Genomic DNA, 21,829 nt, shown 5'->3' on the forward strand with positions numbered 1-21,829 from the left:
ACCTGAAGTTCAATATGGCTTCATTATAATTCTGTCCACAGCTACATTAGCAGTGAGGCAAAGATGAAGAGGCAGTCTGCCTCTTTGTTCTACTGATTGGCGGGGTTCTCAGCAGCCAGACCCCAAATGATACAAACCTCTGCCATGTCACAATGACAAAAATGCCAAAAGTTTGTTACAATACTCTTTCATTTTGTGCACTTTAATTTGTAGGGCTCGTTGAGTTGAATATTTTTACAAATACATTAACTTAGCAAACTTGCCTCCTCCTCTTTCTCTTCCATTGTTATCAAGACCTTCGTACCAAACACTACTGACCACTGCTTTTAGAGCAGAGTGGTGGTCTGTAATTGGGACATTGAGCCATCAATAATGGGAGGGAGAGAAGGGGCATGTCAGGAGAAAGAGGTACGTTTGGTAAATGAATGTATTTGCTGTTGGGACCTTGGCGCAGTCCGCGGTTTGTAAGATATGACTGAGACTACGCTTTTGGCCATGATTCTGCACTTTTGTGTTTTTATTACATTTATGTCTGAACCTGGTCTGAACACTGTCTTATTCCAGCCCTTACTGGGTGGTGATTAGTTGGTCTCACCACACCCATGTCCACCTGTTTAGTTCAATGGCAGGTTCAGAGTTAAAGGGAACCAATGACGCAAAAATTGGCCATAAAGCTAAGGAAACGTGCTGGTACATCACCCAGAAAGCTTCCCAAACAAACCCCTGTAGCCTGCGTCCCCTGTACATATAGACTGCAAAGTTAGTTTAACAATCTTCCGCGCTGTATGTAAATTACCAGCTAAGTAGTCACGGTGGGCGTGTGGCTGGTCTTCAAGTCAGGGTCCTGGGTGGGTTCCGGCGCTGTAATCACGCCCTTCTGAGCGTGTTGGAAAGCGCCGCATGCTGACGTCCCCCGGGGGGCAGCATTGCACGTCTGCGATGCCGACATCTTTACTATGCTGCGCATGCGCAGTACAGCGGAAGAAGCCACTGCTGTACTATGCCGCGCAGGCAAAGTACAGCAGCATCTACTCTGGCTGCAATGCCGGCCCCCCGAATGAAGTCAGCATGCAGTGCTTTCCAACACGCCCAGAGGGGTGTGATTACATCGCCGGAACCCACCCAGGACCGTGGCTAATAGACCAGCCACAAGCCCTCCATGACTACTTAGCTGGTAATTTACATACAGCGCGGGAGATTGTTAAACTAACTTCGCAGTCTATATGTACAGGGGACGCAGGCTACAGGGGTATGTTTGGGAAGCGTGCTGGGTGATGTACAAGCACGTTTCCATAGCTTTATGGCCAATTTTAGCGTGATTGGTTCCCTTTAAGCTTTGTTGCTTTGGTTTCTCTGTGACTGAGGGATCTTCCATCCAGTCAGTTTTTTTGTTGTCGGCTGTGTATGCTCTGCAGTCAGGAGGCTGCTCCAATGGAATTCTGGACCGGGCTCTCGTTCACTATAAGTGGTTCTCAGTATCCCAGTTCATTGCTGGTTATTCAGTGTAGTTTCCATGTCCTGCATTCCAGCTCTTCCTGCATTTATCTGTGTTACCTCTGTTTTTTTGTCCCTATTGCTTTGTAATCTGACCATCCTTGCCTGCCGCCTGCCCTGACTATTTGCCTGACTTTTGACTACGCCTTTTGGGTCCTGATTTTGTACTTCTGCTGCCCGACTGTTGTGACCCTTATTGTTGATTCCTCTTATTGTGTTTGTTTGTCTTGTCTTTTGTTTCATCTATCCCAGTTGCCCGCTGCCACTTTAGGGCAGATAACGGCAAGTAGGCAGGGACAGTGGGCGGGGCTGAGCTTAGGGTACACTGTCCATGTCTCTCCTGCATCTCCCTGGGACCTGACAGTGTCTATTAGTAATTTTTATAACGTTTGTAGGGTAATAACATATCTTAAAATTGTGTTGCCCGGACTTTCCCTTTCACTACTAGTCCATTCAAAAAACTGTGGTTTTGACCTAGTGGAAAAGCAAAATGGCCAGTAAAACTGTTGAGGCCATTTAAACAGCAGAGCAGGAGGCTCTTAAATAGTTTTTCTTGTAGCAGGCAAGCGTTTTCATAGTGACTGAATATTTAAGAGTGACAGAACACTTTTGATGATACATCCTTAAGCAAATAGTTATGGAGATCTAGAAGATGACATGTGGTGTAGTATTACATTCTGATTTTATGCCAAATAATTCAATGTTGTAAACGCAAAAATCCATAAAAATGAAATATAATTTCAAAGGGAAATGAATACCACTTAAATCAGTTGACATATGTAAAAGATAGATGGATTAAAGAAAGATATTCAGATAATCATCAGAACTCCATATGAATGAAGTAAAGATAAGAAACGTATTCATATATATGTGCAGCCTCACAGACCTGTTCTGTAGGACCTTTCCAGCAGTGTCATGCGTTGAGTACGTGTATAAAGTTTATGCAGTAGTGCTTATAAATTAGAAACATTGAAAATGTGTACATAATAGTACATGTAAAATGACATGCATACATACGCATGTGTACTTTTTTTTAACTTATCTCTAAACCCAACAAATCCTGAGATAGAAAGTGTGAGATTACTAGCTGTTAACAACAACAACACAAGAAAACTTGACACACACGACAATATTAAACAATGGCTTGTTAGTAAATTAGCCCCTATGTCACTAGACATAAATACAGTATTTGTCATTTGTGGACACCCAGTGATGTTATGGACAAATGGCAGACCAGACCTCCTCTAGACACCCACTGATGATTATCCATACAGATGCCATCCAAAGCTCCCATCAACACAATGTGCATGCCAGATACTATTTATACAAACCCCAGACCAGACACACCAACCTATACAGATGACAGACCAGATTTACCACCTGAATATAGCCTAAACAAGATCCTTAAGGCCCCATTACACAAAGCGTTTATCGGCCGATATCGGTCGTTACAGACGATAATTGTCTTGTGTAATAGAAGACAACAATCAACTGACATGCACGATGTTGGCTGATTGTTGTCTTTCAAGATGTTGAAAGTTCAACGCTAAGGATAGCAGTGATATGCTGCCATTGCTCTGAGTAACAGGAGTGGCGGCAGCAGACGGCTGCTATCTTCTAAGGGCTGCCGGGACAATCTAGCAATCAACTGGGCAGCCTGCCCGCTGCTCCCTGTGGCCCCGCGGCTCTCACCCGCTCACTGCTGCCACATGTAATTGCTCCGACAGCGAGCGGGAAATAAGGGAGCAAACAAGCGCTGACCTGACAGGTTGGCGCTCATTTGCTCTTCTTAATCACCCTGTGTTATAAGGGCTATAGATTCCAAAATGAAACCTTCTTTTATACAGTCTCTCATCTATACAGATGACAGACCAGTTCTAGACATTTTTACAGTCCCTGCTGACATAAGTGGTGTTGCTATAGGGGTTTGCAGTTGCGGCTAGTCCCCTGATTCAGGTGGTTCACTGGTCCCTCACCACACTTGCAGCGCCTCTTCCCTTAGTGATTAGGCAGAGCTCCTGAATTGCTCTGCCTGATCATAGAATAAACTTTGTGTCTCTACATCACAGCTGTACAGTCAACTTTATCCACTCCTTGCACTAATCTGTATGATCAATAGATAGATAATAGATAGAAAATCAATGCAAGAAAAGAAGATAAAACTAGGGTAAAAGTACTATTACACAAAGCGATATTTTAATGGTCAACGATGAACAATAAAACAAACTCAAATGACCGCTATGGCGAATGACCAGAAATCGTTTACCCAATTACAAGGAACGATGATCGTTACTTATGATCGTTATTGCGTACTCTATCATCGCCATTGCGTTTGCCGCTACGATACATGCGAACGATTTGCGAAAGATCAATGAAAAAATAGTACCAAATTCTATTAAACGACCAACAATTTTTTCTTTGGTCGTTTAATCGTTGTCTGCTATTACATTTAATGATTACCGTTCAAATCTGAACGATTTAACAATTTTTCAAATGATAATTGTTCCGTGTAATACCACCCTAACTCTGAAATCACTGGACCTAGTACTTACTGGACCCTATGTATGCAGTATTCACCCTTAAATTGTCCTCAGGGATCTCTATTTTAACCCTATTTACGATCTTAGACCACCAGGAATACTGGATTTAATTTCCTCACAACTGTGACCGTCATGTATTCTAACCCATGACTGCTCTAGACCACCAAGGAAACTTACATTAACTACCTCACTCGCCTATATCTCCAGGTATGCTGACATTAACCCCTACACTGCTCTAGACCTCTAAGTATCTTTGCATTAATCTTTCCCTTTTCTAGACCACTAGGAATATGGACACCGATTTACTACCTATCATCAAGGATGCTGATAATGAACACCTTTTCTGCCATAGACTACCAGGCATAAACCCCATCATTGCCCTGGAATGATACAGACATTCCATTTACTCCTCCACTACCCGAGACCACCAGGGACGCACAATACAATACCCTTCTCTGCTGTCTACTTGGATGCTGTTTCATGCTATTCACCCAGCTGCTACATGTATCTGGCTGCTCTAAAGTTAATTGTTAATACTTAATGTGGTTCTGTGCTGCCTGGCCTAGAGGGAGCAGTGCCCAGATCTCTAACTACCCCGCTCATTTGCTACAAAGGCTTAGAGGCCAGTGAACATTGCCAGCCATGCAGCTGACAGTTATGGTTGGGCCGTGGTTGGCAGCTGGGAAGAAAGGGTATCTGGGTAAGGGGGGCCAAGCTGTATGATTGCACCAGGGCTTATCAGCCTTTACTTACACCCTGGCTGTAATGCTCAATTGGAGTGGCGGGATGCCTCAGTCTGTATTCTCATTAACACTTTGTATTCTTCTATTATTTTTCATCCGTTTTCACGTACCTAGAAATACTGAATCCGTTACAACCAATTATTTCCTATGGTGCTATTTATACATCCAGTAAATTTGCGGATCCGCAATCCGTGATGAAAAAAATAGGACATGTTGTAATACGGTCCGTGATTACGGAATGGACACCCCTATAGAATTCTATGGAGAGTGCAAAATTTGCGGAGAGTACATTTCAATCCACAAAACCGTCCGCAAAACCATCCATATAACGGATCATTTTTTTATGACATCACCAAGCTCCTCCTGCCAGAAATTTCCTGCCTGATAAGTCTATTTAAAAGTTGAAAATAATTCTAGGGTTACCTTTCAATCATCTCCCAAGCTCTATATACTAATTAAGCAAGTACAAAATATATTAATAATGTTTCTAAAATATAGATTTCTGCAAAAAGCAAAAGGACTGTGCAGATAATAGTCAATTTGTGAAAACTGGCTCCCCAGCTGTGCCTCACCAACAACTAGGGGGCGCCTCACTGGTGAGGCCCGCCTCAAAGTTTGAGAAGCACTGCTGTAGAGTATAGCCAAGCAGCATGTGGTGTATAATGTAGAGTAAGTGCACAAGAATGAAAAAACAGCAGCAGTTTGTAGATACAGAATGAAGGTGTAGATCCCCATAATGCAGTAGTGTAGTACAACAGGCTAGAATAGAAAAGCAGGGCTGCTGTCAGAGGTCTGTGTGGTCACATGACAGCAATGGGGAAGGAGTGTGTGTTCAGCATGGACCAATCAGGAAGTGAGAATCACATAACTGTGCAGCAAGAGAGTGACAGAAACTTTTCTATACAGCAGTGTGAATGGCTAAGTGTAAGGGCAGGGACAGTATAGCAGCAGTTTGTATAGCTGAGTGTAAGTTCAGGCACATTATAGTAGCAGTGTGTATAGCTGAGTTTAATGCAGACACATTATAGCTGCAGTGTGAATGGCTGAGTGTGAGTGCAGACAAATTATAGCAGCAGTGTGTATAGCTGAGTGTGAGTGCAGGCACATTATAGCAGTGTGTATAACTGAGTGTAAGTGCAGGCACAGTATAGTAGGAATGGAGAGGATGGGAAACACTGGGCCTGACAGAGACTGCAGGGAGCATGAAGAAATGAGCAGGGCATATGTGGGCACAGTAAAACAGCACTCTCTGTCCGGGGAGAGAGGAGTTTACAGCTATAAAGAGATTACCTCAACAGTCGTGTCCCCTGATGCAAGCCTTAGCCTGAAGTGGATCTGCCATGATTTGGAAGGTGAGGGAGTTTTCCTGGGTCAGAGTACATTGCTTTGGCCCCCGCTTTGCAAAGCATGCCCCTCCCCGACTTTCCCTCCCACCCAGTACAGGGAGCTCTTAAACCAAAGCAATGCTCTTAAACCAAGTTATAATTCTGAAAAACTGTGAGCTCTTCTTGCAAAACGCTCTCACGCTGGAGATGGGAACTATGGAGATGGAGTAGAAAGCTGCATTTCCAAATGTATTGTTATAACTGGCGGTGAGCAGAAAGTACAGGCAGAGGGAAACATATTCAAAATTGATGCAAGTTAGAAAAATGATGATGGTACACTGGGTCATTTTTCAATAATCACTGGAGGTACACATGAACTCTTTACTGACAGTCGGTGTGCTTAAATGCACGCAAAAGTGTAATGTACTGAAGTCTACTTTACTCACAGTTATGGTTGTGGCATGGTCCCACATAAAGGGTGTATGAACAATAGATGGCTGTGATGTACAGCTACTAAGCACTATCTCCTACTTACAGTATGCCAACAAAGAGTTAGGTAAAGCAGAATAGTCAAGGAACTATTATCTCTCTTGATTAGCAAATTTTCCCTTTCTGGAATAGGAACAGATGGTTAAATGAAGCTTTCCTCTCAGCATTGAGTGTAGGCTTTCTTGGGTAAACCTCTTGACTCCACTTGATCACTGTGTATGTGTGGCCTGGATCTGTCCAAAAGTAGTAATTGGAATGGGTTGTATAGTAATGCTGTAATTTAGTTAGTTGTTTTAGCGGGGTTCAAGGAACTGGAAAACTGTCTAGGCCTAATGCTTTGTGTGAGACCTAACAGTAAAACCAGGGGAGACATAGCAGAGGTGTTTTCACACCTGCAAAGTTCCATCCTTCTGGGGAGAAGGGCTTGACTTAGCTTTGCAGGGATTGGTTCTCACTTATAAAAAGGTGAACCTGAGAGACCCTCTCTTTGAACTCACTTCCCAAGAAAACTATCTGAGGAAGTGTTGTGTTACCAAATCTTTACTTCCTCATGTGACCAATATGCAAGATTAACCCATGGACCCAGGGGCAGATTAACTTTACCATAGGCCCCGGTCTGTTCACCAAGTCTGGGTCCCCCCACCCCACTGTAACTATGGTAGCACTAGGGTGGTGTTCATAGTACAGGATAGATAATGTCATGATGCCCTGACTTGTGGTAAAAAAAATTGGGGTAAAAAAGCAGCAATTTTTTTTGCAAATCATGGCAGAAATCTAGCCAGGAGGCAATACACCACTGAAAGTATAAGTCTTTTTGGGTGGCCATGGGCCCCCCCAGGAGCTCAGGGCCCCGGGCTTCCTCCCGAAACGGACCGATTATATTACTGCATGCACCTATACCTTAGTGTATACTGTTTACCAGTGTTTGGCAGTGTGACAGGTGAAAAAACATTACATGCCAGTAACATACCATACCCACACACACAATTTCTTACTATAATATTCCTCCATTTAACAACTTTCAGCTGGGATACGGGTACCAGGACACTGCAAATAGATACCATTGATCATAGCATGTAAACTGATAATATCTGGTGAAATACCTGTGTGACAGTGACTGTTGGTGAGACATAGGCAAGACCCTAGAACCCATTCTGGGCTCACTGATGTTGCAGGCCCCCTCAGCCAGTCAGTGACTAAGGCAGGACACTGCTGCAGCTACTGAGTAGAAGGGCGTCATGATCCGAGAACCTAAAAGTGGCCGCAAAGAAGGGACAGAGCAGTATGACATTGGCAAAGAGAGTGTACTTTTTGATGTGCATTCACCCCCTTCCTGAGGATATAGCTAAAAAGTCCCGTGCCTGGACAACCTCTTTAAAGCTTTTTGTCACTCCATAGACTTACAATGTAGCCCCTCCTGCAACAAGTTGGATCAAGTAGTGAGCTTGGAAGTAAAGCCCACAGCTGTACTTTTCCTAGCTATATCTATATCTATATCGGTGGGGATGATAGCACATAGACCTCAATGGATTAAATCTTTGACTTGTCTGCGTGTCTGTATTTTTAAAGTGACAATAATATTGCATGCCATTAGTAAAACAGTAATATAATTTCTAAAATAGGCCCTTATTGTATCTTTAATTCTGTGTCATTTAATTAACTACGCTAATAAAATCTACTGTTTTCAGTTAGGTTTCTTAAGGACACCTTCAAGTGAGTATTTTATATCCCCGATACCAGATCATCTTGCAGAAAAGCACAACTTTACCTCTCCTGAAGGACATCACCCCCATGTACTGTATAAACGATCAGTGGAAAATGAAGTAAATCGTCACTCAGGAAAGCAGTTTAATAGCTCAGCAAACCAGTTACGAAAACAACATTTTTGTGGAAAGCAAAAAGATTGTAAGTATAGTAAAATCTGTCTATCTATCTATCTATCTATCTATCTATCTATCTATCTATCTAGGACCTCCCTGGGCTTATAGAGCTACCTATACTACCCTGATTTGATGACTTTGGCAAAATGTGGCAAATTATGTAAACCATACCGTAATGCAAAAAGCTGTCTGAAGCCGAAAAACATTACTAAAGCCATACTGTAGGTGTACACTGATTGTCTACAAACTGTTGCTACTCTTCCTAGGGCTGGGTTCACACTACGTATATTTGAGGCTGTATATTTGAGGCTGTATAGCAACCAAAACCAGGAGTGGATTGAAAACACAGAAAGGCTCTGTTCACATAATGTTGTAATTGAGTGGATGGCCGCCATTTAATGGCAAATATTTGCTGTTATTTTAAAACAATAGCTGTTATATTGAAATAATGGCAGTTATTTACTGTTTTATGGTGGCCATCCACTCAATTTCAACATTGTGTGAACAGATCCTTTCTGGGTTTTTAATCCACTCCTGGTTTTGGTTGCTATGAGGACCTGACAAGAGGACCAAATACTGCCTGAAATATACATAGTATGAACCCAGCCTAGAAGTGTAAAATGTTGGCAAGTTAGGGAGAAGGTGTTTCCAGGCTTAAACCATAGCAGAAATCTGTAGAAATTTGCACCACCATGCAGCAGGCGCAGGTCCTGCCGGATTTACTAAGAGGCGTGTGCCTCTCTGTAAATCCAGGCAAGGGGGGATAGGGGCTTTATTTAAGACTGCATGGTCTGAATAAATCTCCACTATTATGCTTACCCCTCCACGCTCCCCCCAGTATCCTGTTGCAGCATCTCCGGTGTCCCCGCTGACTGCAGCTGATGGTACTTTCATTCTTTTCTCAGAGGTAACAACCCACTCATCCACTCACTGATTGTTATGAAAAAGTGTCGCGGCCAGTGATTGGCTGAGCAGATTGTCACACCCAAGACGAGTTTGTCTTGGAAGTGGCGGTGACTCTAGTCAGCAGAAACACCGGAGACACCGCAGTAGGACATTGGAGTAGCACGGAGAGGTAAGTATAAGATGTTTATTATGTTTTCCAACAGAGCAGCATTATAAGAAACATTTTCTCACATCAGATATACCTAAGAGCACAAAGAGCAATTTTGTAAAAGGCCTGAAAGCTCCCATGGGTACTTTGTAACAAAAATGCACAGCACTATAAAAATAACAGTGCACACAACACCAAAATCTTAAGTACATAAGTTACATTCAGCCTACATTGTGTTAGTTATTTAGGCCACACACATTTATCATATCTTTTACCTTCTTTTTCTCTGGATCATTATTAATATCATTGTAAAAGTTCTTAAAGCAAAATTCTAATAGATATAACATTGCCATACTTCTACTTTTCTATTTTAAGATCTGAATAGAAGTAATACCAAATTAAAATCAAACGAGTATGCCCATCTGTCACGATCTAAGCGCTCTGCAGCAAAATCTCAGCATGGTGGGAGTCTTGTTGTTGAAACCCTTGTAGTGGCAGATAAAAAAATGGTGGAAAAACATGGCAAGGAAGGTGTGACCACCTACATTTTGACAGTGATGAATATGGTAAGGCAATAGTATTTTGTATTTGTTACTGTACTACCATATTATTTTCAACATATTCTTGCTGAACGTATATTCTTTTCAATAGAGCGACTGTCCAGGCAATTTTTTACAGCGAGTACACAGGAAAATACATTTTCATCAATAAATGCCAATCAAAAATACAAAAAATCCTTTCTTTCATAAACGTACATAGTTTGCCAACAATATATTCCTTGTTAACGTGAAGAGATGTGCTGCAGGTAAAGAAAGATTTTAATGTCTACATAAAAAATGTGATTAGCTGACACATTGTGTACCCACTTGGTCCATCACTGAGTTGTGTATACTGGGCAATGATCATGAAAGGCCCTTGTATGGGTGAGAGTTTCCTGATATTCCTTTCCATGCTAGAAAACAGCTAGTGACCTTGATAGGCTTTTGTTTACACATAGCATCCAATAGCAGGAGTAGCTGGGAGGAGAAACAACAGCCTGAACCAATGATGAGACAGGAGGTGTGTCTCAGACCACTGCAGACTTCCTGTAGGCACTGTATATAATAGATAGTCACAGATCCTAGCTCTGCCCAAATGGAGCTGAGGTAAAAGGAAGAGAGTACTGTGGAAAACAAATCAAATATAGGCATTACCCTTAGATGCTGACTTACATATTGTTTTTGAGCTGACTAGACAATCAGTTTACCAGATGTGACTATCCAAATCTCCAATAAATAGTAGGAATATGTACAAAAACGGAGTTTATCACAATTAACCTGTCTTCCTATACCTGTTTAGGTATCTAGTCTGTTCAAAGATGGGACCATTGGAAGTGACATTAATATCGTTGTTGTCAGTTTGCTTCTTTTGGAAGATGAACCAGTAAGTTTATTTTCTTCTTGATGGCTGTACATGGGCATAATTTTGACCCTGCATGTCACCCTTCCATGAGGTATGTGTTTCTCCCCCTTTCCCCCAGTATGGCTATGCGCTTTCATATGTCTGTTGCCTACTTTTTATGTGTGTCTTTTTAGGAAGAGCAGCAAAGCAGAAGGATGAGGGAGGCTGCAATTCACAGAAGGTTGTGCAAAGGAGGGAAATGCTGTTGGGGTGGGGGTTTCCCAGAGAGTCAGTTGTTAAACATACACGTCCACTGTTTGCTCTGAACAGGATCTGGTTTGGCTGGATGTGCAGGGCAGCATCAGGCAACTGGGTGTAGCCTGATGATCCTGTGCCAGACTGTTGCCCTCTGGGAGAGGGGGGGCAGTGAAAAACCAGCATGATTGGCACTCATTTGCAACTAATTAAGTGGTTGGACAGTTAACATTCATTGTTTTCGGCCACACATCTGCCATTTACCGTTTCACAAAAGATGCGATCAGCTGATGAGTGGATGTTTTCACGCCGGCTGATCGCCAACACTTTCATACGGGCCGATTATTGGCTAATTGAGCATTTCTAGGAGTGCTGATTGACAATAATCGGCTGGTTTGAAATAACCTTTTACACAGCTGCTCTGAAATCTGTTCTGGTAGGTGTTTTCCCATAGGAAATATAGGAAATAAGGTAAATTTGTTTAATTGGTTTCAGCACCCACCAATAATTAACTGCAGTACTCATTATTGCATTGAAAAGTGCCAAGTTTAATCACTGCAATACAGTACAGAACAGCACTATACATTTAAAACAAGAAATGTTCTACAAAATCATCAACTATAGTACAGTAGTGCAACTTGTCACTCATCCTTTTCTGAATAAAGCACCTCTACCTCAGCACTCTATAGGAAGAGAGATAGTGGTGCACTGACTGTACTACCACTGCATTGTAGTGCAGTATATGCACTCCAGAAAGCCTCACCAGTGTTAAACTCACCAAGTGCAATGCAGGATCCATGCCCGCAAAAATTACACTTCATTCTCACTTTAAGGGGGTGGGGAGACACAAGAAGTGGACAGTAGAAGTCAAGATACAAGAAGGAGGTAGGGGCAGATAAGCGGCACATAAGGCTATGTTCACACTACGTAAATCTACGGCCATAGTTCTCGCCGCAGAACTACAGCCGTAGATTTGCAGGGTGGAACATAACATTATTTGCTATGGGATCCCGGCCGGAGCGTACACACATCGTATACGCTCTGGCCGGTTCCCATACGCCCCCACAAACAACTGAGAGGTCCATTATTTGCGGACGGAATTCAATGAATTCCGCCCGCAGAAGGACCTGTCAGTTCACACAGTGAAGCGAGCGGCTCCGGACGCTCGCTTCACTCTGTGCTATGGGAAGCTCCACGGAGGAAAGATCATCCGCCCGGTACTTAAGTACCGGCCGTAATGATCCGGGCTAAGACCGGCCGTTCTGTGACCAGGCCGGGGTCACGGAACGGGCGGATGTTCACGTAGTGTGAACATAGCCTAAAAATGTACAGTGTTGCAGCCATTTTGGTTGAAATTAGGGATGGTCCCAACCTGGTTCGTACGAACCCGAATCCTCGGAAATGATTCCCGCTGTCTGCCCTCTTCATGGAGAGGGTGGATACAGCGGGAGGACCGTCTGGAAAACCGGGATACAGCAATAACCATAGGCTGTATCCCAGTTTTCCAGGCGATCCTCCCGCTGTATCCACCCGCTGCACGGAGCGGGCAGACAGCGGGAATCTGATGCCGAGCGTTCGGGTTCATACGAACCCAAACCTCGGCAGATTCGGTCCATCCCTAGTTGAAATAAAAGCATCTGACAGAGTTTGAATAATGAGCGAAGTTCGGAATGTAACTTCTGGGTAAAGTTTAGTTTGAATACGAAATTGTTTGAATTCAGAAGTTTTTTTAAAAACTGAGGAACCACTGCAAATGGATGGGTTGCCTACATATAAATTTTTTTTGTTGTTAAAGAATTATTTTATTTCTAGAGATGAGTGAACTTGGCGAAGTTCGGGTTCACATGAACCTAAACGATCGGCATTTAAATCTTGCTGCCTGAAGAAAATAGATGCAGCAGCAGGAGGACTGCCTGGAAAACTTGAATATAGCCATAGGCTGTCAGGCGAACCCAAACTTTTAGAAAGTTCGCTCATCTCTATTCATTTCCTCCTTCTTAAAAAAGAAATTTATCCCACAGTGAATATCTGATATAACAGCAAGTGCCCAGTTTCCAATTCCTCCACTATTTTTGGGTGCAGTCAGAAAAACAATTGCTGCTTACTTCTTGTTATGTTTGTCTTTTCTAAATACATTGTATAAATTATTTTCATCTTTGCAGGCTGGACTAAAGATTAATCACCATGCTGATCAATCCCTAAATAATTTCTGCCAATGGCAATCTACTATTACTGGAAAAAATGGGAAAAGACATGATCATGCCATATTGTTGACAGGACTGGATATCTGTTCTTGGAAAAATGAACCTTGTGACACTTTAGGTGAATATATACTTAAGTGAATGAGGATTATTAATATTGACTTATATTGTAAACATTTCTATTCACCTGTTATTTACATAGAACCTTTGGTCAGTGTAATTAAATCAATTTGTTTCGTATATAATTTTGCAGCATCTAGTGCCTTTACTCCGACATAGCTTATATTTTCTTGCTATGCCTCTACTTCCCAATTCTTTTTATTTTTTTTTTAAACTGACCACAGGAAAGTAACATTTAAAAAAAAAAAAAGTACAACAGATAGAAACTCATTCATGAGATTGATCAGGTTTCTGTATTGATATCTGTTTTATCAGGTTTTGCCCCAATAAATGGTATGTGCAGTAAATATCGCAGTTGTACCATCAACGAGGACACAGGTTTAGGTCTGGCCTTCACTATTGCTCATGAGTCTGGTCATAAGTAAGTACATTACTGATACATAACTTTTTGTGCATATACATAACTGCTAAATAACCTTATGTGGTTTATCTTCATTAATAGGAGCTGTTTTTGTTACCCATATAAATACAATAACTTTCAGTGTGTTTAAGAAGTGTCAACACTTATACAACAATACTGTATGTCAACATATTAAAGTGTCAACAATATTACAAAATGCTATCTCAGATTTAAAAGACTTCATTTATGTAACAATCTCTGCATGAAGCAGTATTACAGAGCATCACCAGATCATGTTGTTGTGAAAGCTGGCAATCTTATTTCTAAACTCTAAACACATTCTGGGATGTATATTAAGAATACCTGGTAGTGAATCTGCCATTGGGATGAGGTTATAAATGAAATAATCCTCACTAACTGCATTGTATATGTATAAATATTCAAACTATACTATGTGTGCACAAGAGCATTTAATTTACTGGCAGACTTGGCCTAGCCATGTATTACATGGTGACCAAATAATACTTTACTTTTCCAGAAGCAGAAATGTGTGGAGCTCCAAAATGTCCCCAATAATATTAGCTAAAAGATGGGGGTTTATATGGTTGTATCCAAGTCAGTCAGCAAATCCATGGTGATTTTCTTTATACTGTAGATGTGCATTTTGTCTTGTTAGAAAAAACTTGATTGAAAGAATGTGTCAGGAGTTGTGTAATATATTGTGTATATAGTAATTACACAGTTAGGTATTAATAGGGGGTAGGTCACATATTAGTTATAATGTATCGTCCAAAATGCATATTTTTGCCACTGTCATTGTATCCAATCAGTTAAACTGTTTAAATGTGGGCACATTGTCTAGACCCCAAAACAATGCTTACTCTACCCTTTGTTATATTAAAAGTACCACTCCTAAATAAAACCTAATTTCAAATACAACCTAAAAAAAATACTTCTTTACTTTTGACTTGCTTTTCCTAAATTTACAGCAATTATGCATGCTCATTGAATGTCAGAATTTTTTTTATTTTATTATATTTTAATAAAGATTTTTTTGTTAGCTTTGGAATGGTTCATGATGGAGAAGGGAATCCTTGCAGAAAGGCTGAGGGTAACATCATGTCCCCCACTTTGTCTGGAAACAATGGTGTGTTCTCCTGGTCAGCGTGCAGTAGACAGTATCTGAAGGAGTTCCTCAGGTGAGGATGACTGACTAGCTGATTTAGCCTGTATATTTTTCAATTAATGCGTTGACCTTTTGAGTTTTAAATGTGATAATAAACTCCCAAGAAATCCAGTAGGAATTAATGTAACTGGCAACTTTATTAGTTTCCATATCTGTCACTTCTGTCAAAGCCATTCCCAAGCCTGCATCATGTTACTGCTGAAGAAGAGCAAACCAGATGTTGTTCATGTTTTCTAAAAATTGAACAAATGAGAAAAAAAATGACCTTTTGTTTGGCTCTCCAGGTGTTGCTCATAGCCAGCACCTTCTATTTTACTCTTGTTTCCTGTTAACAACTAAGTTTAATTTCTGTGCATGTTGGAACACTTGAAAGACTGGACTGTAGATGTTGGCATGAATCTAAAAAATTCCCTTGACCCATGTAGCCATATGTTTATTAGTATTGTAGTTACAGGCCAGCATACTAAGTATTGTGTATTACTGTAACTCCACATAGATTTAGCCGTTTAAGTGGTAAATCTTTTCTTGCTTTAGTTGGTTTGCTTGCATCTGTTTTCTCAAGGGTTGTCCACTTTGGACATTGACTGTTCTTTAGGAGGGTCTCTCAGTAATCATTGTACACATTGCCTGCTGATAGGACCCTAGTGGTCAGCTGTAAATATGTTGAGGAACCTTTGATATCTTAGTGCTACCGAAATTGCTAGGTTGTCCATATAATATAGTGTTTTAAATGTCTAAATTACTAGTGTGAAAAGGGACCCCTTTCCTCTATAAATTATATGGGGCTTCATCCACAAATTTGTGTTTCAATGACATGTCACAAGTTAACTTAGAATTGAAGCTCCCCTTTAAAGGCTTTCCTTGGAGAATTTGTTTTATACTTAAAAGAGCTCAGGGTGGGATGAAAGAGAAAGACACATGTACTCACCTCCTATTGTCTCCCCATCATAGCTGTTTCAGTGCAAGTTCGAGTGCTTCCTACTGTTCCCTTGACACATAGGAAATGCCCATTCAGCCAGTCACTGGCTATAGACATTTCTTATATATCAAGAGTTGAGCACGAAGAGCTTTTTGAGCATAAAAAGTAATGCTTTGGACAACCTGCTAATTGTATTTCATATGAGTTTTATTTGAAATGCTTATACCAAAGTGACCTATATATCACTAAAGTGACCTATAAGTGAATATAAATTAGTTATCCATAGGATAGGTGATAAATGTTAAGTCAGTTAGGGTCGGACTTTAGAGACCCCTACTAGTTGCCAGAACCATCATCCCTTCCCTCTAGCAGAGCTACAGTCAGGAGGAGTTGAATGGATAAATGGCACATCAACAACAATATTATAGAAAAAGCAACAGATGAGCATTCTTACCTTGTATTTTTTTAAGATATATTGTGTTGCATTTTTTATATATTTTTTTTTTATATTTCTTCAGTAACAGTAAATGGGTGTCAGAATTTATAAATTGAGTCTATGTCTCAGCGCTATTCAGTGATGTGTAGAATTTAGATTGCAAAGCCATCTGCTTTGAATAGAATTGGATCAATGCACCAAATTGTCATTTGATAAAGCATGACTCAGCTGAGCGTAAACCAGTTAACAGTTGTCTACGAGGAAATCATTCACACTGAATTCCATCACAGCACAGCTCAATCCTCCTGTCTTGTTGATGAGCCAAAGCAATTAGGACATTTCCAGTATCCTGAGAAGCTGCCCGGACAGATCTATGATGCTGACACTCAGTGTAAATGGCAATTTGGACCAAAGGCAAAGCAGTGTAGCCTGAGTTTTGTCAAGGTAAGTGAGCTCTTATCATGTCATTCCTATAGCCAAGGCTGTTGTGTATTTCCATTTCAGTTATCCCTAGGTTAATTTTGAGAAGAACAAAATATGGTCTTCTGGTATATCACACTGCAGGGTATAAAGGTGATGGTTCTGCACTGAAAGTTATTAAGCAGAGGCAAAGAAGTTAATGCAAGAAGTTGCTCTATGGTTTTGGTATCTCTGTCCTGCTTCCATCTAAGTGTTTTACTTATCAAACACATAGAAAACTATTAGAGATGAGCGAGTAGTGAAATATTTGACTTTCGAGAATTCGAATCTAATAGGCACCAAGATTCGACTATTTGAACGAATATTTGATCCCATTATAGTCTATAGGAAAAAAATTCTCGGCACTTGGAAATCAAAATTCGACCACTTTGAGGTCACCAAATCCCCAATTAGAAACAAAGAACAAAAAGAAAGGCAGAGCGCCTCATAGAGTAGTACCTCTGGATTGAAATAATGATCTAACACATGTAAAAAATCACTGCTCACCTTTTGGGGTTGTGGAAACAGAGCCACAACACCCAACAGCACATGTAATGGTGTGTCCAACACACCTCCCAGGTTTGGGGTAGCAGCAGTCTTCACAACAGGTCTAAACCGGGCTCCTTGTGCAAGGACCCATGGAGTCAGGTAAAACCAAAAGGTGCCAAAAATGACAAAAAAAAGGGGCGCCATAGCCCTGAAACGCGTTATTGTTGGACTGAATAAATCGTGTTTTATGTGAACATCGGTTTCTATTACGTTGTTTGGTGGTGACCGCAATCTCCAGGTCATTTTGTTTGTCATTTTTGGCACCTTTTGGTTTTACCAAATCCCCAATGACACCTCCCGAAACAATGCGAACACCTCCGGAATGACACTGGGACATTAGGGGGAGCATGCCTGGGTGCACCCAACACCCCAAAATCGCAGTATAATGCCACTCTCCGCAGTTCACACATTTTGTTTGTATTTCTTGCGCAGCGTTACATACATGATTCCAATGTGCGTCTGTAGAGCGTCATGTTATTTGCACGTATCACGCATCATGCTGTACGAACATTACTGGAACAGTATGTATGACGTGCCTTTTTGTGGGCTACTGGAACAATATGTATCACGTGCCTTTTACTGGGCAACTGGCACAATAGATATCACTTGCCTTTTACTGGGCAACTGGCACAATAGGTATCATGTGCCTTTTACTGGGCTACTGGCACAATAGGTATAAGGTTAACGTGCCCTTAGTGGGCTAAACCAGGGACACTATAAGTCACTTGTACACACAGGGTACTGGAATGAATACACCTGCTGCTGCTGCTGTTATATCATCTATTTCTTAGCACTGAGAAGTGCTTTGGATGAGATGACTTTTTTTGCTGGATATTTGCCCTGAAAAGGACTTTTGTGTTCAGTATTAAGCCTGCCTAACCAAAACGCTATTAAAACCTATCTCTCCCTGCTCGAAGAACTCTCTCTGACTAGGTTGAAAGCGCATCTGCGGTCGAAAGGCGGACGTCAAGTCTTAAATACTTGAGGTCATGTGGTTCAGCCATCCAAAGATGGTAGACGCCATTTTCGTGCTGCGTGCGTACTCCCAGGGTCGCTCACGACCTCCCTGCATGGTGATTGGATTAAAAAAAGCGGCAAATGCGATGGGAGGGCTTTCGAATGTTTGCTGCGTATTCGACACACTACTCGATTGTATTCAAATCTTTCGAATACCGCAATATTCGATCGAATACCTACTCGATAGAATGGTATTCGCTCATCTCTAAGAACTATATATCTCTTATGACTACCTGTGTGAAGTGACACCAACTATGTGGTTACAGTAATACTCAGCCTCTGCTAGCATGAAAGGAAAAAAGAAAAAAATTGCCAAACTCCTTGGAACACCAGCGCTGTGTTCACAAAGTCATGGGACCAAAGTTTTAGGTGAAAGAAATAAAAAGCGTTCACTTCAGATAGGACAAGCATAATGCATTTCTAGAGCCTAAGCGCACTGTTTCTGATGAAGAGCGCTTAGGCTCTGGAAATGCGTTATATTTGTGGTATCTGAAATAAACACTTTTTATTTCTTTCACCTAAAACTTTGGTCCCATGACTTTGTGAAGACAGCGCTGGTGTTTCCAAGAAGTTTGGCAATTTTTTTCATTTTTCCTTTCCTGCAATTTTACATGGGCCCCCACTGAGGGAGCATCCCGGTTTGCTACTACATATTAGCTTGCAATCTTCGGCATCAGGACTATTCGGACTCTACATCAGTACCCCATTTCAGGGGTGATATGCATTAGGCCCAAGGGGCAACAAGGTCAGCCTCCCACTTACCTCACCTTCCTTTTCCCTTACTGTACGGTATTACACAAGGCGCCGCTTCTCGTCTGATTCCTTTTTCTCTCTATTATTTACCTCTGCTAGCATGGAAGAGAGGAACTGGGTACGGTGGGGCAGCACACTGATTGGCTGTGTGGGATATCAAGGAGCCAAGAGCCTGAGAAGTAAGCAGGAGCGCAGCCTGGTAACGCAATACCCAGGCAGCTCTTGGTTAAGTTAGAAGGGGCTTTAAATACTCACAGCAGAATGAAAAATCTGCTGTGCGTATGTAAACCCATAGAAAATAACAGTATTAGGAATTGCAACGGATTTTGCAGTGTGAAGATACCCTTAGAATTTTCAACATACAAGAAATTGTGTACAACTAAGTACAGTAATCAAAATGGAAATGGTTACAATTACATGTTATTGCATTACCTCTATAGACTGATGCTGCGTTTACATGGAATGATTATCGTGCGAATTTGCACGATAACGATCAAATTCGTACGTGTAAACGCAGCAAACGATCAAGCGACGAGCGAGAAATCGTTCATTTTGATCTTCAACCATGTTCTCAAATAGTCGTTGGTCGTTTGCCAAAAAATCGCAGATCGTTCCGTGTAAACAGTCATTCACCGATTTAACCTATTTGCGAGATAGGCTTAAGCAATCGCAAAATGATTTTTCCGTACGATATATCGTTCCGTCTAAATGCTGATCATTATAAAAAAAATCGTTACTTTGAAATCCTTCATCGGGCAATCGGGCGAATTATCACTATGTGTAAACCCAGCATTATAGGGGAGATTTATCAAAGGGTGTAAAATTTAGACTGGTGCAAACTGGCCACAGCAACCAATCACAGCTCAGCTTTCCTTTCACCAAAGCTGAAAGTTGTGGAATTTTCCTTAAAAGAATACAATTTTCTTGTAAGTTACGAGAATACAAGAATAACATTTTATCCTAAACAGATTCAACACAGTTGCTCTAAGTAATAGTGACATTTTTTAGAGTGAATTATTAGTGGTTGAGGCAACAACAGGAAAATCATGGCTGTCTTGCTTGGACGTTCATGATCATTACTTGGGGCCTCATTATCAATCGATAATAGATAATCTGGCTGTCTTTTGGCACTAAATTGATGACCATCATGTTACCATTGTGGCACTATAGTCTGAATATATATTCATATGCATTTATGACACCATGAGGAATAGAAGGGAGAAATCTGTATATCACATATATTTCTTTTCTTTGTAGGATATATGCAAGTCTCTGTGGTGTCACAGATCTGGCCACAGGTGTGAGACAAAGTTCATGCCAGCTGCTGAGGGCACAGTCTGTGGTCTAAATATGGTAAGATTTTTTCTTTTAATTAAGCAGTATGGCTAAGCACTACTTATCTGTAGGCTGGTCTACAGATAATCCTCACCCGCAAACCCCACACTGGCTTTCTTAAGAGGTACTGGCCTCTGAGTAAATCCAGTGAATCTGTGTGTCAGTCTCAGAAATGTACACCAGCTCTTGCCATGGCCCCCCTAACGCCCCATAAGCTAAGCAGTATATTAGCATTATACAAGTGTATATTAGCAGAATTATTGTTAATAAACCTCTAAAACAATAATAACTATTTGTTTTGACTGAACATAGTGGTGCCGAAGAGGCCAGTGTGTGAGATTTGGAGACAACGGACCAAGACCAGTTAATGGAGGATGGTCAGACTGGTCAGACTGGTCTCAATGTTCCAGAGACTGTGGTGCCGGAGTAAAGTATCAGGAGAGATTCTGCAATAACCCTGTGTAAGTGATTTGTTTTCTTTGTTCAGGTTAAATTCCATGATCTTTTGTGCAAAGATCTATTGATACAATGTTTTTTATGTTATAGACCTCAGCATGGAGGGAAATACTGCCAGGGCTCAAGCCGTATTTATCAGATATGTAACACTCAGGCTTGTCCTCCTTACACTGTGGACTTCCGAGCACAGCAATGTGCTGAATACAACAGCAAGCCATTCAGAGGGTGGTACTACAAATGGAGGCCCTACACAAAGGTGGAAGGTGAGGTGGAAATTAACAATAAAGCATACATTTTGGCCTGATTTCCATCAAATTGCATCTACCCCAGGGATTGTTTACGTAAAGATATTGTATATTTATCTAGTTTGTTCTAAGCATGTACTACTCTTTCAGTAAAAAAAAATAAATAAAAAATATTTGTTTGTAAATATGTTTTTTATGTTGCTCCTGCCCTGATCATCCCATAAACTAACCTTAAGTTGTGTCCCTTGGGGGGCGTGGCTAACCGCCGAACAGACCAGACGTGCTGCATGTGAGCTCCGGCTGGTAACCGGCTTACTACCTTTATCCTGCCGATATAAGCTGCCAAACTATATCAAACTGTACCTGAATGACAAGGGGTCGCCCCAGCAGAAGAATGAACCGCACACGGCAGACCATCGCCGCAGAAAAGCTGAAGGAGTACTTTCGGCCGACAGACCAGCATGGCGCCGAGCAGCCGCGGGCGGCCCGGGATGCCGAAATGGCGCCAAGCACAGCAGCAGCCGACTCGGAGGACCCGGACTCTGAACCTACACTCTCTCAAGTCACCGCTCAACTGCTGGCGGCCATACAAT

General features: G+C 41.5%; 1 protein-coding gene across 1 annotated transcript in view; it reads left to right on the forward strand.

Annotated features, from left to right (window-relative positions):
• Window positions 1-21,829, forward strand: part of ADAMTS18 (ADAM metallopeptidase with thrombospondin type 1 motif 18) — a 79,940-nt gene that overhangs the window by 33,378 nt on the left and 24,733 nt on the right. Inside the window, exons 4-13 of the mRNA XM_069967891.1 lie at window positions 8,280-8,505; window positions 9,901-10,091; window positions 10,864-10,947; window positions 13,323-13,482; window positions 13,797-13,902; window positions 14,943-15,080; window positions 16,713-16,866; window positions 20,458-20,553; window positions 20,848-20,996; window positions 21,082-21,254. Coding sequence (XP_069823992.1) covers window positions 8,280-8,505; window positions 9,901-10,091; window positions 10,864-10,947; window positions 13,323-13,482; window positions 13,797-13,902; window positions 14,943-15,080; window positions 16,713-16,866; window positions 20,458-20,553; window positions 20,848-20,996; window positions 21,082-21,254 — 1,477 coding nt within the window. The remainder of the gene's footprint in view (window positions 1-8,279; window positions 8,506-9,900; window positions 10,092-10,863; window positions 10,948-13,322; window positions 13,483-13,796; window positions 13,903-14,942; window positions 15,081-16,712; window positions 16,867-20,457; window positions 20,554-20,847; window positions 20,997-21,081; window positions 21,255-21,829) is intronic.

This window comes from Dendropsophus ebraccatus, chromosome 4 (genome assembly GCF_027789765.1).
Source record: "Dendropsophus ebraccatus isolate aDenEbr1 chromosome 4, aDenEbr1.pat, whole genome shotgun sequence".
Taxonomy (NCBI): domain Eukaryota; kingdom Metazoa; phylum Chordata; class Amphibia; order Anura; family Hylidae; genus Dendropsophus; species Dendropsophus ebraccatus.